The 17401-nt window shown below is 48.5% G+C and overlaps 1 protein-coding gene across 1 annotated transcript in view; it reads left to right on the forward strand.

Annotated features, from left to right (window-relative positions):
- The window catches only part of COPG1 (COPI coat complex subunit gamma 1), a 569339-nt gene that overhangs the window by 265459 nt on the left and 286479 nt on the right, over positions 1-17401 (forward strand). The window contains exon 16 of the mRNA XM_069643344.1: positions 2399-2502. Coding sequence (XP_069499445.1) covers positions 2399-2502 — 104 coding nt within the window. The remainder of the gene's footprint in view (positions 1-2398; positions 2503-17401) is intronic.

The following is a 17401-nucleotide window of genomic DNA, read 5'->3' on the forward strand; positions in this document are numbered from 1 at the left end:
CAAGAACGATCTGTAAAAACAGACTCTGGTCATCTTTTTTCGCCATTTCTTTTAGGAAAGATCCTTCTTGTGTTTGTGTCTGCGCGCCAAACCAGGTTTGGTCCCCTTGTTTGTTGGCCTTTGGCGGGCTTCAGTGCTGAAGCCCTCCTCTGGCGCCAGGGTGTCTGGGGTGGACAGGATTTGAGGGAGGTGCCCAACTCCCTGTGTTTAGTCTCCTAGGAGACCTGAATGCACTCTGGCGTGATTGGCCTGCTGTGTGAGTGACAGCCAGGCTGGAATTAATGGGGGGGGGGGAAACTGTTTCAAAGCAGGTCTCTGGGACTTGGAAAGCAGAGTAGACCACTGGAACGAAAGGACCGAAGAGGAGAGGGAGGAAGAGGACTGCTGCAACTCCTGGGCGACTGGTGAAGCCGTTCTGCAGGTCCGAATTGCCGGAAACTCTGACGACGGAGAAGTCCTTCAAGGTTAACTTCTTCCCTTGAGTTTGGTGTGAAAAACCAACTTGCAAGCCACCTGGACACCATCCTATTCTAGTCGAATTTGCATCAGAGTGCTGTTGAAAACCAGATAGCCAGAGGGAAGGAAACCAGCTCATGGACTTTAAGGCACTCACACCTTAAACCGACGTCTTGCTACAGCTTTTGGCCTCTTCACTGGGCAGTGCAGGAACCTCCCGACGTCCTCCTTCTTGTCCCCACGACTAAAGCTCGGGAACAGCGAGATCTGCTCGAACTGCCAGGAACAACTGCCTCAGCTACAGCTTTCTTCATTGACAAGGTACTGTGCAAACGCGGTTCGGAAATCTTTTCGGCCATCGGGAAAGTGCGTGAAACTTTCCTCAACTACGTAGGCTTGTCCTTCCCTAAACCTTCGTCAAACTTTTCGCATAGCCAAAATCTGTGGCAAAGACTTAACCGTTATATACCAGAACTGTGCTATCTTATATTTATTTATATATATATATATATATTTTTTTTTTTAAAGCACTCACACAGCCCGGGGGCATTGAGGCGCTGTTACAGGAACATGTTTCTCTTAGTTGCGTATTTATAACCCAGAGGTATCTAAGCGTGGACCCGGTGATCGAACCTGTGTTGCTTCGTGTTTTCTTTTTTCCACGGCAAGCACGTTGCCGCTGGGCTATCCTTCCGGGACAATACAAAAGACTCTGAACCATTGACTTTGGCCCAGGCCTATTGAGAAGAATTGCTGGTTCTATTTAACTGAAACCTTTTTTGCCCTGCCTATGAATGTATTTGGGCTGTCTATTCTTATAACCTTGTCTTTTCCCTCCTTTAAGTATCTGAAGTGCCATTTTGATCCCACTTCATTTTGGAGCTAAACTTGTTCATTTACTTACCGGTTGGATTCTTGTGGTGTATTAGTGTTTGATATTGAACTGATTGTGCTAGAGTAATGCTTGATAACTGACTGAATAAATACATGTATATTCTTTTACCAAGAAACCTTGAGTAAGTGCTTACTTGAATCACTGTATTTGTTGGTCCTTTGTGTAACTTGTTCTACTGCTCACTTAAACTCTTGAGATAAGTCTAGCTGCTCAGCCATCGCTACCACTTTACTGTGTAGTACGGGCTTGTACCAAAGATGAAATTGTGCTTACACATGTAGTCCTAATTGCCTGTAGTGTTCCCAAAGGGAACTGCAGGTGATTCTGCCTAACTTCATGCATGTGCCAAATGACCATCACAACTAGGAGATATCACATTACAGCTACCTTGATTCAAATGCATTGGCTTTCTCTTGAAGCCTGCATCCAATTTAAAATACTCTCTCTTGTGTTTAGAGTTCTTTTACTCTACCTGACCTTCAGAAGCCAAATGTATCCCAGTTTAACAGTTCAATTCTGCCCACAATCACCAAGTGTGCACTATACTATGTGACCATCTCTTTTTGGAATGTTTTCCGATATTTCATAGGACGATGAGCATCTGCCCGTCCAGGCTGTGGTAATGTTTTTGAGGAAATTTGTGACATCTTTGGATTCCCTCAATTGATTATATGTAACATACTTTGTTGGTTAGATCTCTGTACTGTAATCTTTGTTTATTTTTTCCTTTAGACTATTGTAAAGTACACAGATGCATCTGCAACTGTTTTTGTGTGCATCATTGAAAACGTTCAAAGAAAGTGTGCGTCTGAAAATAAAATTGATATGTCAGATGTGAAAACATGCACCTGCCTACATTGTGAGTCAATTTAAGAGCAAGACCTTGTTCTAGGTAAATTGTGTGCATTGCCCTGCTTCCTATTGGTGGCAATTTCAGTGTAGTGAAGAAAGTTGCCCTTTGAAAAGTTTGGTATTGTTAGTACAAGGCTGCAAGATCATTGGGTATGTGAACGGTGTTTAACTGTGGTACTTGATTCTTGCTTCTAGATGTGTGATGGATGATGACAATGAAGTTCGAGACCGAGCCACATTCTACTTGAGTGTCTTGGAACAGAAGCAGAAGGTTCTAAATGCCAGCTACATTCTGAATGGTAATACCATTGACTAGAAACCTTTCTTGCCAAACATGAAATAAAATGGGAGCAAGTCATGGCGGGGGCCTCATTACAAGTTTGGCAGTGCGTGAAAACAGTGGCGGTTATTCTGTTAATGCCACTTTTCCCGCAGTGCCTAATCCTAATGTGTGGCGGATTTACCACCAGTGGAATTACTGAGGGGTAAATGCACCACATTTGTTTTGTTTTCTTTTTTTCTTTGAGTCAAAGTGGCTGGAGCTTGTTGCTGTCGGTGGTAATTCCGTCGGCAGTAAAACCGCCCAAAATCCCCTTGGAGTGTTAAGGACTACAAAAATGGGGAATTACCACCACTTTTAATCCCGTGGTAACTCCAGGGCACCATGGTTATTGTGTTTGGTGGTACTTGACTGGATTTGTTTTTAAAAACTTGAAGTGCTCTGTACTAGTGGATTTGGAAAGCTACGAATAAACAAGTTTGTACGCATACAGATTTCCCCATTTAAAAGTATTTGAACAAATCTTACAAAATACTTCAGATTTTCATCGATTCACTGCAATTATGTTTCTCATGTGACCTGTATGTTTCTTCTTCCTTGGTGATGTAGGTTTTTCTCATCAGCGGCATAGTTCATGATACGATCTCACAGCTTTCAATGGTTAGTTCGCAAACTTGTTTCTGATGTTTGTGAATCTGCTTAGAATCACATGCTGTGCGTATACTTCTACACCGAGTGGTAATCGCAGATTATTGCATCTTTTTTTCAAAGATCGAAAAGGGACGTCGACATTGGGCGTGACTGTAACACTATCCCATATGTAATGTGTAGTGTACCCAAGAACCCTCGCGCATCGAGGTCCCACCAGATTGTTTTTTTCCTGCCAACCTAGTTGATTGCACAAAATGCAGAGCTCAAAAGAGTTTTATACTGCTATCAAAATTGGCATTAATTCCACAGTAATTTGGTGGTTCGTTCATTCTCGAGGACTGACTATTGACACCTGATCCTTTCTGAACTCTCCTTTCACTCTTCTCTTCACCTTGCATGAAACGCTCCTTACAGAATTATTTTCATCATACCTCCTTTTATATTTTATTTGGTCACTTATCACCCTCTCTCATATCACCTCTTGAGGCACTACGTTGCAATCTCCACCAAATTTCCCCATCCATCCTGGCTTCAACCTGGTATTAGGTAATCTCCTTAGTGCATCAAACGGGTCATGCAATTCTGTTTTGCATGACCCTCTCCATCATGGCCTGTGACCAATCGCCACCTGTCGCAACAGCAATTTGTATCGCATCCATCCAATTCCTGTTGAATCTCTCCACATTTGTATTTCCCTTTGGGTTATATAGCGCTGTTGTGGTATGCCCCACTCCATTCTCTTTTATAAATTCATCCATTTCTTTAGCCACAATGTGTGGCCCATTATCTGATACCAATTTCCTGGGAAAGCCCTCCCTCCAAAATACTCCTTCCAAAAAACTCACAACCTTGCGCACACTTATGTCCTTTACCACGCACACATCCGGCCATTTGGACAATAAATCCATAACTATTGCTTTGTTGTCCTCTTGCCGACATTGGACCCAGAATATCTTCAGCAACCACATCCCAGACTGAATTGGGTGGTTCAATCACAGTCATTGGTGGCGTCCTGGCCACCAAAATCGTGTTACTATTTTTACAACCCTAAATTCTTTAAAATAATTCTCCACCTCCCTGTCCAACCCAGGCCACCAAAAATCTTGCCAAATCAATCCATTGGTGTTACACACCTAAATGCCCTTCATAGGCTATGGCAAATACCACTCCCCTCATTCCTTCCAGTACCACCATTCTATCTCCTCAGGTCAAAATCCCTTTCTCAACACTCAACTCATGTTTTGCTCTTCTATAGTCTTTTATTTAAATTCTTCTTCAGCGTCTTCCTTCGGCCACCCCTCCTGCATAAACTTTACAACCACAGTATACACTTCGTCCCTCTCACACGGTCCTCTTTATTTCTTTTCGTCCGCCACTCTGCAATTTGTGAACACTTTTCTCCCTTACCATTCCTCATCCTGTACTGCATTTCTTGATAAAGCATCTGCAATCACGTGTTTCACTTCCATTTCCAGACCCTGCAGCCCACTGATCCATCGAGCAATTCGCCTAGAGATGCCAACAAAACCTTTTTTTTCCCCGAAAACACCCACAAGGGGCTTATGATCCATAACCAGTACAAATGTTCTCCCCATAAAAACTGTTCCCATTTTTCCACTCCCCACACACAAGCCAAAGCCTCCCATTCTATGACGGAATATTTGCATCCTTCAATACTCTTGACGCAAATGCTACGGTCTCCAATTCTTTCCCCTTTTGCTGAATAAGCACAAACCCCAAACCATTCTCACTGGCATCTGTAAACAATTTTGCATCCCAATCCTCTTGAAATCCTTTTTTTATTTGTTATGTTATGTTTTATATTCACTTCTAAAGTGCACGGTTGCCTGTAGGCATCATGGCGCTGGAGAGGGAGATTGTGTTAGCCAGGTATAGAGCCACAGGGAGAAACCTAGAACAGCAGGGTTTTCAACTCTCTTCTAAAGGCCAGATGATTAGACATTTTTCTCATTGGTAGAGGTCGGCCGTTCCATAGGTTGGCAGCGACTATGGAAAAGGCGCAGCCACCTATCCTGGTACGGCGAAACCTCGGAACAGCAAGAAGATCAGCGGTGGAGGAGCGAAAACACCGTTCAAGCTGATGGCAGAGAAATTTAGCCTGAAGGAACTCCGCCCCTTGACAATGAATGGCCCGATGAACTATGCACATAGCCTTAAATCTGATACGTTGGCTAACCGGCAACCAGTGAAGAGAGCGTAGCAACAGGGTAATGTGAGCTCCATAAGAGGTGCCAGTAGATTAGACCAACGCCGCAACCACCGGAGGACAGAGCGGTTCGGGAATCTGTCATGGTCATGAAGTCAGGGGAACAGGCATGCAGGGGTCGCATGCACAGGAGACCTGGGTGGACACTGTCCTGGCGCCTTTTGTAAACAAGAACATCCATTTAACACCAAAAAGCTTTTATTATGGACATAACACTTCAGATGCATTACCCTTGAAAATTCCATCTGTTAAGCACTTCATATGCATTAACCTTGAACATTCCATCCATTAAGCAGCCCCAGGTGTATTCTTGGGTGTGGCTGCTAATGGATTCACAGCTATATAAGCTGCCCTGATCCTCAAGACAGACGCTTTGCGTTATTCTGCACTTACCAGCAGCGTAACGCTCACCGTCACCTGAGGTCAGACCTGCTTACCTTTTGAAGACCCTGCTTCCTGGACATCCTGCTTCCTGCCAGCATACTTACGAACTGGGAGAAGCTGTTCTTACCTGTACATCTCTTCGGCGAACCGAGCATTCATCTTTACACTTTCCGGAAAGGCGAAATCTTCATCTTGGCACCACAGCACGACACGCTCCATCGTCGACAGCAGCACCTGCAAGGAAAAACAGAAGACAGGCTTAGACATCGAAAAAACAGTCGGTTTAAGGTTGCGCTTTGCCATACTTTGCGCTTTTCATTAAACCATCACTTACCTGCTGTCGAACGTTGCGGTAGCATCAATCTTCCATCCGGCCGCGTCTCACAGCTGCACTGAGGCTGCATTCCCATCAACAGAAGAGAGACATTATTGCGGGCATAAGGAGCAACATATAAAGACATTAAACAGAACGAACAGAATCACAAGAGCCCAAGAGACACTTACCAATCATAAGGAGAAGCATAGTCGCAGCTTGAATGGACTAATCCTTTTCAGTGATCAGTGAAAGAACTAGATCCCATACAAAGCACACCTGGCAGAAGTAGCAGGACAGTATCACCACGTACCACCGTTCACCAATTTTCTACCGAGGGAGAGGCCTGAAAGGGGTGAGTAAAGTTCAGGGAGGGCTGCAACCGTGCCCCAACGCCTCCGCAGAGACCAGGTGAGCGTAATCGTAGGAAGAACCCTCTTCAAGACCTTGAGTTGCTAGTGGCCTGCTTGACAAACAGCCGCAACTTGATTTGCCATAGATGGAGAAGAGGAGAGGAGAGGATGACCCCAAGATTTTTCACCTTGTCAACTCGGCAAGAGAGGGGACCAAGGGTGGAAGGCCAGAAGGAAGCGGCCCAAAGCGAAGGGTCAGGAGGGCACCCAACCACCAGCACCTCCGTCTTATCTCCATTAAGCTTAAGCGAGTTGTGGTCCATCCAGTCGCCACGGCCCTCAAGCAGCTATGGAGGCACGTCGACCCGGATCAAGATCTGGGTGTCGTCGGCATAAGAGTAGCAGTTGAGGCTATGGGTGCGGATGAGACAGACCAATGCCCAGATGTAGATATTAAATAAAATCAGAGATAGAGACGAGCCCTGGGAGATGAGAGGAAAGGAGGCATAGCAAGGGTCTGTGTCCGGTCCGCTAGGAAAGAAGTAAACCAGGCAAGTACCTGGCCAGATATTCCTATATGAGCCAGGTGAGATAACAGGATGGGGTGGTAGACGAATGCAGCTGATGGGTCTAATAAAATCAGGGCCCCAAACTCACCTGAGTCAACCAGCCTGGACATATCCTGCACGGACACTACCGCACTCTATGCCTCTACCCGGTCTAAATCCCGCCTGTGCTGGGTAAAAGATTTCAGAGGATTCAAGAAAAGAAGGCAGTAGAGGTGTAACTAAAGATTCCAAAAGTTTGGAGAGAAAAGGAAGCAGAGAGATGGGGTGGAAATTGGCGACATCAGTAGGATCAAGTGTGGGTTTCTTAAGCGGAACGACCCCAGCAGATTTAAGTTCAGGGGGCACAATTCCAGATTGACAAGAGTCATTGACAGCCGCAGTAAGGGCTTCCGACAATTCGGGTGTGATCTTTTTCATGATCTCCATAGGAGCGGCATCAGCCGGGGAAGATGATTCAATTTTTTGGATAGCCATTAATACTTCACCCTCTGTGAAGAGAGGGAAAGTCGACCAGTTGGCAGAGTTTTCAAAAGGAGTAACAGATGACATCTTACTCGCATTAGCGGCAGATACCGCTAAAGATTTGGCAATGTTGGTCCGAATGACCTCTATTTTGTTAATAAAGAAAAGAGAAAGGTCATCACATAATTTTTGGGTAGGTGTAACCCTAGAAGTAAAGGTTTCTGAGGACGCAAGCGATTTAACAATAGAGAACAGCGTTCTGGGTTGACACAGCACTGTTTCGATTTTATGGGAGAAAAAAGCTGCTTTGGCAGTTTTGATGTCAGCCAGATAAGTGGAAAGACAGGCTCTATAAGATTCCCTAAGTTGGGGGTCATAGGTCTTGCGCCATTTACGCTCAGTCTGTCTCCGTTTCAGACGGGCAGCTTTAATAAGAACCAAGATTCAGATGGCAGTCTACGCCCTTGTACTAATTTCAGAGGGGCAAAGTCATCTGCTGTGTCTTGAAATATCTGAGACAGCGATAGCAGAGATAGAGGAAGTAAGGAGCCACACTTGGAAGTTATCTTGGCGCTAAGATCTTTAATATCAACCGAGAGCCACAGATTATTAAATAGTGGTCAGACCATACCACTGGTTTTATGTTATTAAGGATCAACAGGGATTCTTTTGAGATGATCAAGTCCAAGGGTATTACCCAGTATATGGGTAGGGCTATGAACCAGTTGATGGAGTTCAAGGTCAGATAGACTGGCGAACAAAGAGCTCAGTTCAGCAGTTCTAGGGGAGTTAAAACACAAGTTAAAATCTCCCAGCACTATTAGATTGGTATAGTGCAGACACATATCTGCAAGTAAATCTAGAAAGGTTCCCCAAATCTACCCACAGGACCAGGGGGACGGTAGACAAGCACGAAGTTACAAACACAGGTAGGTGAGATAGCACATCTGAATAGAAGAGCTTCCATATTCAGATCATGGGGCCAAGGAAGTTGGGCAATGTCATATTCTGCACGGAATATGACGGCAACTCCACCACCATGCTGTGGGGGTCGGGGGTGGGGGTCAAGATGAATAATACGATATTCCGTCGGAATAGCTTGACCAGTGCTGGCAAGGAATTTGTAAATGGAAGTTTATTGGTTTTAATCACAGTCAAGCATTGAATACCAAACAATATGAGGGACGGACCCTCTATTAGCAATCCCAGTATCATGACTCCCCTCCCCACCCCCCTCTTCACCCCCTCATTATCTCCCCACCCTCCCCCAGGCCCCTCCCCGCCAGTTAAACTTTTCTGTGGCAACTTGGTGTTACAACTGTGCACATATAATCCGAGTGGTCCCATAACACACAGCTCACATCATATCATATTCCATGGTGCACCCCCACTGCTTCATGACTATCTAGGCCGGGCCGAATCTCTCTTTGTAAACCATCTGCCCTCCTCCACCTCACCCAAATGCATTACGAAATTGAAGCCAGTCCATTTCTATGGATGCACTCCCTCCATGGATCGCTGCAGTGATCTTTTCTATTAGATATTTCTTTTGCTACGTTTGACCACTCTTACAGTAGGAAGGGCCATCCTTTTCCAGTATCTAGCGTGACAAGCCCGCACAGCCAGAAGGAGAAAATGCACCAATGGTGAGAGGACGTGCCACTGATCCGCTCGCCTCTCTAGCCCAAACAGTACCAGCATTGGATCGAGCAAGCACTCCCCGCCTCCTTAATCCAGCCCAGGATGAGTCCAATATATCTGCACCTTAGGGCAGTCCCACCACATGTGCCAGTAGTCCGCCTTAGTACCAAAATCATGTCAGCAATGGGGGATCACTGTAGGGAACTTCTTGGACAGGCACATTGTATCGTATTGCCAGCGATGTAACAACTTCATGGCAGGCAACTTGTACTGGCACGATATATAGATGTCTTAAAAGCCCTCCTAAACCTCAGCTGCCAGAGGTGCTCCCCACAACTCCATCCCCATGTCCCTTTCCCACCTCGGCTGGAGCCCCAGTGTTGCCCCCTCCTTCTGCTCTAGAAGGGCCCCGTACCGACATGAGATGAGGCCTTTCATTTCTGTATGCCTTTTCGACGGGCGTGAGAACCCTCGGAATACACTACTTCAATTTTTCTGCCGTGAATACTGCTTTTAGCCTAGGGCACAATAACACAACGTTTGCCTAAATCCAGTGCCTATTCCAGTCTCTGAATAATGATGAATTCCCCACCTTTCCATAGCTGACCTACTGTGGCTAGCCTTCCTTCAAACCATGACTGGTACCGTTCAACCTCTGATATAGCATCTCGTACTGGTGGGGCCCAAATAAGGCCCTTCGGGATGGCCAAGTGGTAATCCCTTTCCTATTCCCCCATGCTCAACACCTCCCAGTGTACCCAGAGAATTGGATTATCTCGAATTCATTTTGGGAGGCTGCCCGTAGGGACCCAGAGCTATTCACCAAACGTTGCCGGGAGCATGTGCTGATTCTCCAAATATACCCACTGCTTCCCTGCATCTTGCCTCAGGTGCAGAACCAATGTCCTAAGTTCCGCCGCCCTATAGTACGTCAACAAGTCCGGGAGCCCCACTTCTCCCAGGTCCTTCGGCAATATTAAAGTCCCATATCCCACCCTGTGTTTCTGACCTTGACAAAGGAACTTCCCAATGCGCATCTTAGCCTCCTTTAGCAGTGCTTCCAGGGCACGAATTGGCAACATTTGAATCAAATATAGCACCCTCGGGAGGAGGTTCATCTTTATTGCGTTTGAGCCTCCCCATCCGCGACAGCTGCCCCTTCCCCCAGTTGGTCATTTCAGAGAATAGCTTATCAAAGAGAGGTGGGTAATTAACCAGGCCCAGGTCCTCCTCTGGTCTAACAATATTTTCGATATGATATTTTATTTGTATCACGCTCATACACAACTGTTTCAGAGCGAGGCAAGGGAGGGGAACAGGAACTGTACAGATACAGTCCCCAGTGCAAGGGGTAGCAAGGAGGCAGTTCAGGAGGGTGGCAGGGTGAGCAGGTACCTTGGCCCAGGGGACAGAGGGTGGCCAGGTGTACAGTGTCAAGAAGAGAGCAGATCAGCAGGGGGGAGGGGGGAACGAAGGTAGAAGCAAAGGAAGGTCTTGAGGTGCTTCCGTAACCGTACATGGTTCTCCTCAAGTTTTAGAGTGGCAGAGAGGCTATTCCAAAGGGAGGCCCCAGCCAAAGACTGAGATCAGCCCCCAGCTAGTTTTTTTGAAAAACAACTGACCCTGAGGGAGTTGGAGATAGAGGAGCGAAGAGCTCGGGAGGGGAGGTATTTGCGGAGGGATAGCTGAAGGTATTTTGAACCCAGGCCCCAGAAAGCCTTGTGGACAATGCAGAAGGTTTTTAATGTAATCTTTGCATCCACTGGGAGCCAATGGAGAGCTTTAGAAAGAGGCTGTTAAAATAGTCCAACCTAGAGAGAACCAGAGCTTGGGAGACAGTGAGCTTCTGGGGGAAGGAGAGGAAAGGCAGAGTACCTCTGAGGAGGTGCAGTAGGAAGTTTGACTTTTTAGAGGCCTCAGATATGTGGGCGGAGAAGGAAAGTGTGGAGTCAAAGATGACCCTGAGCTGCTTTGCCTCGCAGGTGGGGGTAGGAGGAGGGCCAAGGGAGGCCGGCCAGAGAGTGAGAGGAAAGGATGGTGAAGGTGTGCCGATGAGGAGGATCTCTGGCTTGCTGGCGTTCAAACAAAGATCATTGGCGGCACACCAATCATGATGGCAGTTAGGCAATCAGAGATGAGAGAGGAAGAGGAGGTGGCCGAAGGCAGCCTGAAGATGAGTTGCGTCGTCAGCGTAGCACTGGAAGTTTGAGCAGAAAATGGCAATGCAGTGGGCGAGAGTTGGCAGGTATTGGTTGAAAAGCCAAGGTGAGAGGTTAGACCCCTGGGGAACACCACAGGTAGAGAGGAAGATAGATGATAGGAAGGACCCAAGTTGGACCTGAGGGGGTCGATCAGAGAGGAAAGGGGTCAGCCAGGCCAGAGCCTGATCAGTGATACCCAGGATGTCATTGAAACGGTTGAGTAGGATGGTATGGCTGACTGTGTCGAAGGCAGACGGGAGATCAAGTAGGATGAGGACAGAGGGAATGTTAGAGTCAGGGTTGGAGAGCAGGTCTTTTTACATCTAGATATGTAACACCTTCCAGCTGGATTTGAAATCCCAGGGGCCTGAGCACCTCCACACCTCCATAACTGCCTGCAGCAAAGGGGAACATCACCAACTTTACTTTATTAACCCTGAAACCAGAGAACCACCCGTACTCGATTATTGCCAGAGTAGCCAGGGTTCACCAGGTGTAACATTACATCCTCTGCGTAGAGTCCCAATTTGAACTCTCTACCGCCCACCCTAATGCCCTTAACCTGTGGAGCCATCCTCCGGTGCTCAGCTAGCACCTCCATTGTTAAGGCAAACAGAGGGGAGAGGGGACAGCCCTGCCTTGTCCCTCTTTGTTGTGCGAATGGCCTCGACAAACGCGCATTGACTGTGACCCAGGCTACTGGGGCTACCTAGAGTGCCCGAATCCCCCTCTGTATCCCTTCACCGAACCCTTATTTCTGTACCACCCCATTGAGAAAGCTCCATTCCACCCGGTCGAAAGCCTTTTCGGCATCTAGGGCAACTAACACCGGGTTCCTCTCCCTCCTCGCTGCAGCTCCCATTAGACCTAATGTTTTGCGGAGGGTGTCTGCCCCGTCGCGATCTGAATAAACTTAATTTGATCTGAGTGAATTAGTTTCGCATGAGACCCTCCATTCGAGTGGCAAGCACTCTGGTAAAACTGTTGGCATCCACATTAAGTAAAGAGATGGGGCGGTACGGCTTGCAGCTCTCCAGGTCCCTACCTGCCTTTGGCATAATGGTTATCAGTGCCCTCCCAAAAGACGGGGGGGGGCATTCCCAGTGGCCATAATGTTATTAAATAAGTCTGCCAAGTGCTGTGAGAGCGACCCGCAAAGGTCTTCTAAAACCCAGCCCGTGTACCTGTCCTCACCCGGAGCCTTTCTCAATGTAAGCCTACCAATTGCTTTCAGCACTTCCTCTTGAGTAATTTGCCCTTCCAATTCAATGCTTTCACTTCTTCGGAGGCTCGGCAGGGATCATCCTGCCAAATATTGGTTCACGTCTTCCTCCTCCCCCCTCCCCATCTCTCCTCCCATAAAGGTGCTCATAGAACTTGGCAAATTCTTGCATCGCCTCTCCTTCTACAGAGCGTAACTGCCCTCCTACGTCCCTAACCCCAGACACCCATCGTTCTGCCCGTTGGCCCCAAAGACTAGCTGCCAGCAGTGCATCCGCCTTGTCCCTTTTCTCGTAATATCTTTGTTTCAGAAACTGCAAGCAAGCAAGCACCTTGCCCATCTCTAGGTCTCTCAGTTCCCGGAGCTTATCCCTTGCCAACTTTAGATCCTCCTCACTCTCCCTTTCCTCATTACCCTCTGCCCTTTTTAAGTGACGTATCTCCCCCCCGCCCGAGAGTTTTCCCGCTAACAGGGTCCTAATTCTCTTTTTGGAGGCACCCTCTCGAATGAGGAGGCCCCTCCATGTGCCTTTAGCCGCGTCCCACATCATACCCTTTTCCACCTCCCCATGTTGTTAAGTCGGAAGAACTCCTCAATTGGCGCTTTCATTTCCTCTGCAAAGACTGTGTCCTTCAGGAGGGCATCATTACACCCCCATAGGGATTCCGGGATCTCAAACCAGTCAGGGCTATACCCATCTCAACCATATCATGATCTGACCAGCTGTTCGGGGAATGGTCACTCGTGATGACTCTACCTGCATGCTGCTGGTGCATGAACCAATAGCCCTCATTCGGGATCCGTGGACTGGAGTAGAAGGTAAAACCCCTTTCTACCGGATGACATTCCCGCCACAGATCCACTAGCCCCTGATCTGACATATAGTCCATGAATCTTCACTCTGACTGCCTTTCCCCGCCACCCGGAGGAACCTGCCCACTACTGGCATCCATTTCCCGGTCTGGCCACATATTAAAGTCTCCCCCCACAAGTAGGCCTTCAGCTTTGTCTAGTATCTCACCCATGACTTCTCGCAGGAACTGCATTTGTCATACATTTGGGCAGTATGTAGAGGCAATTGTTAACCGCGATCCCTCAGTGGTCCCTGAAATCATCAGAGCCCTCCTGTCCGCTTTTCCAGACCAATGGGTCTACTACCCTCCGTCTCCATTTAAGGATAATGTCTACCCTTCCTTTCTTGGAAGGCCCAGAAGACCTGCCCAACATGAGCTTCCGAGATACGTCTTTCCTCACCTCGGACCATCCGCGTCTCTTGCACCAGTAGCACATCGAGATCACGATTCTGCATCTCCCTACCCATCAATGAACGTTTGGTGGTTGAGTTTAGGCCCTTAACATTCAGGGTCCCCATCTTGAGTAACTCAGCCTGGCCCCTTCCCCAAAGTGCACCATTTGGATAAACAAACCCACTTCCCGACCACTTGACCTCACGTAGTACAGAACTCTGTGTACACTCTAGTTTTGCCTTTCCTACCCACAGTCCAAGCCCCACCCCATCGCCCTCCCCTCCTCCTGAACAACAAACAGTACCCTTTTCGAGACGCCCACCATACGGTGTGCCACCAGGGACGATTGTCTGCCTCTCCCGTTGTTTTCAATAATAGCTCACCTCCCCCAGTGCTATCATTACTCGCATAACAACATCCCAAGTCCCCTTGTGAATTTACACTCCGCTTTCCTCTGTCACTGGTCTCCATTTCCCTTCTGTGGAGGTGTGTTGAGCTTCTTGAATTTCCTGCCCCGGCATCTTTTATTTTTTTTGGAGCTCTGTGGTCTCACCGGTCTTTGCTGTTCCAAGGGTGTGGCCTCTGCTCCTTCTTGGCCCTCAGTCATATCTTCGCCCTTAAGAACCTGGAGTACCTGCTGTGCCTCCTGATCACTGGTCACACGATAGTCCACCTCTCCATGTTCAAATGACAAGGCAAAAGGGAAGGACCAGCGATACCTAATGCCCCTTTTGGTCAGGCACTGTGTAAGGGGGTGACAATCTCTACGGCATGTCAAAGTAAGTCCCGAAAGATCCTGGAATACCTTGATTGTGTCGCCTTCATACTGTAAGCTCCCCAAACGCTTCGCCTTTTCCAATACCTCCACCTTCTCTCTATAGCTGAGGAAGCAAACTACTATCGTTGGTTGATCAGCCCTTGTACTTTCCGTCCCACCTCCGCAGCTGACTCTCCCTTCTGCTCTCAGACTCCGAGGATACACAGGTTGTTACGGCACTCTGTATTTTCCAGGTCATTCAGCTTCAGCAGGGTTTCTTCTTCTCTCATTTCCAAGTCTGTCAGGCGCGCCTTGTATTTCATGTCGAAGAGGTACACCTGTATGTGATTGTTCTCCATCCCCTCCATTTTATCTTCGAGTTTATCGGCCCTTTCCCTGAGTTCACAAATGGATGCCTGGATGTCAGTCCAGATTGCCTTAATCTCTTCAAAAATATCACTTAGGTCTTCTCTGGTCAAGACCGATGTGGGCATACCCTCCGCAGCCACCATCCTGTGTTGATTGATGTGAGCGTCCTTCTGATCCCTCCCTGACCCTCTCCGAAAGCGTTGACGTGATAAGACTCCTGGATGGACCCACCCTGTACATTCCAATGGCTCCAGGGGCCCCTCCAGCGTGACCGGGGGAGGAGCTGATCAGCTGGGCATGGTCCTCCTCTGGTCCCTGGGGGCGTCGAGCGCCCACCACACGGGGGGACGGGAGTGAGTATGTCCCTCCGGTGGGCCTCTAACCTCCTGCAAATCCACTGTTGGTTTCCCTGCTTACTTCAGCCGTGTCTGAGTCTGCCCACCACTCCCTCTGGCCCGGTGCATCGGGGCGCGATCCCCAGCCCGGGTGGAGCACCACCCCTTTGCCAGCACTCCTTCCTGCACTCCAATATGTGCCCCCCCCCCTACCCCGGTCACAGTTCGGCAACACTGGTGTTTCCCACTATCAGCGGGTCCCCTCACTCTTCTAGCGGGGGTTTACACGCCATGCACTCTACATGCAATGTGACCCAGCCCCACCTCTGTAGCTCTGATGTTCTCTGGGGGGGTTTCACCTCTAGGGCCCGGATTGTGGTAGCTCCAGAGCTCTCTGTCCTCCGTCCCTGCTTTCTATGCCATGTGGCTCGAATATGTCCTTCAGTGGGGATTTCACCTCTTAGGCCTGGGTTTTGGCGACTCTAGAGCCTTTCTCCTCAGGTCCCTATCCGGGCCTCCCTCTGCCACACTGTGACCCCCCGAGGGCTTCTCACCGTCTGGCAGAGCGTGGGATGATGCGCAGGCTGCTTCACTGCCGGCTCCTCACCTCTCCGTCCAGGTCTCTCCAGTGCCTGCTTCAACGTCCCTCTTCCTCTAACCTGTGGGGGTTCCGGGGCAGCCTTTCCGCCGCACTCAATCCCCCAGTCCTCCGGGCCCTCTGGCAGGGTCTCGACGCCGACCTCTGTTCCTGCAGCTCTCCCTTCTTCAGGGCACTCGCACTCCCCTCACCGGGCCAGCGCGGCAGGATGACACAGAGCCACAAGCGGGGGTGAGCTCACTCCGATCTGCATCTCCCCTCCTCCACGGCAGGTCAGCACTCCACCTCCTGCACTGGGGGTGCTCTGTATGACCAGGTCGCCGCCGGCTGCTCTTGGAAATCCCTCGATTCCTCAAGGTCCACACCTCCACCGTGGCTCGTACAGTGTGGACCAGTGCAGGATCCCCTATGCCACCACGGTCGTTCCAGATCCCAGTTCCGGCCCTCCATAAAGGCTGCGCTCCCCCCTCTGTTGTCTGGGGCTTATCCTCTCGGCTGCTTCTTTGATGATCCCTTCACTTAACGTACGTTCCAGTTCTTTTTCGACATCCGCACGTAAAGCCAGAGGTATAGTGCGTGCCTTGGTCCTCACCAGAATGGCACCTGGATTCATCTTTATTAAATGTACACATCTTTTCAAAAAACCAGTTTTCTTCTCAAATACTCATGGAAACCATCTTGTGATGTCATTGTTTTCCTTTTCCGCTAACTCCACTTTTCCTGGGTTTTTTCGTATGACCATTCTGTTGGGTGGTCGGGGTCTAGCCTCAGACCCAAATCATCCTGTGCGTCCCACAACAGTAGGTTCCCTCCTTTTGCCATGACTCTCACCATTCCCTGAGCTTCACCTTCACCATACTAGACGTGCGCCCAGACCTCCCCTAGAATGACTATCTGTATGCCCCCATAAGCATGTGCTTTCACAGTGGGTTCTTGTAGTATGCACTGGTTAAAGTTTTCCCTCCATGTGGCAACATTCACAAGTGTGTAGTCTGCTCCGCTATCAATTACTAAATTCATCGGAATATCATTTCTGTCAACCAATGCACGTGGCTTTATTCTTCTCGGTCTCGCATCAATTGCATTTACCACACATTTGTCTTTGCTTGTACAACCATGCTGCCAGTACCTTGTACATTCCCCATTTGTTTTGATTCCTCCTGGTTTGCTCCAATGCTTACAAAACGAGCAATGTGACCCTTCCTGCTACACTGCATACTATGATGCTATGTTTTCTGGATAGCCGCACCTGTAACAACTTTTGCTGGGGAATCTTGTGTTTGTGCTTTTGTTTTACTTCCATCTTCCTCGTGCTGCTCTCACCTACTTCTTATTCACTGACTTTTTTCTTGGTGCTATCTTCTCTACCATGTTGGCCGCTGGTACATCAATTTTAACGGCCTCAGCATCCAATGCTGTTATGGATCTTTCTGTGGGTTCTACCATTTTCGCTATTTCAATTGTTCTTTCCAGCGTTATGTCTGTGGTGCAGCCTCCTTCCCGCCACAGAGCTTCTCTGACCTTTTGGTTGCTGCACCTTATCATTAGTTGATCCCTGATAAGTTCATCCCTACTGCGATCATATTTGC

This window comes from Ambystoma mexicanum, chromosome 2p (genome assembly GCF_040938575.1).
Source record: "Ambystoma mexicanum isolate Mex_15411 chromosome 2p, UKY_AmexF1_1, whole genome shotgun sequence".
Classification (NCBI taxonomy): domain Eukaryota; kingdom Metazoa; phylum Chordata; class Amphibia; order Caudata; family Ambystomatidae; genus Ambystoma; species Ambystoma mexicanum.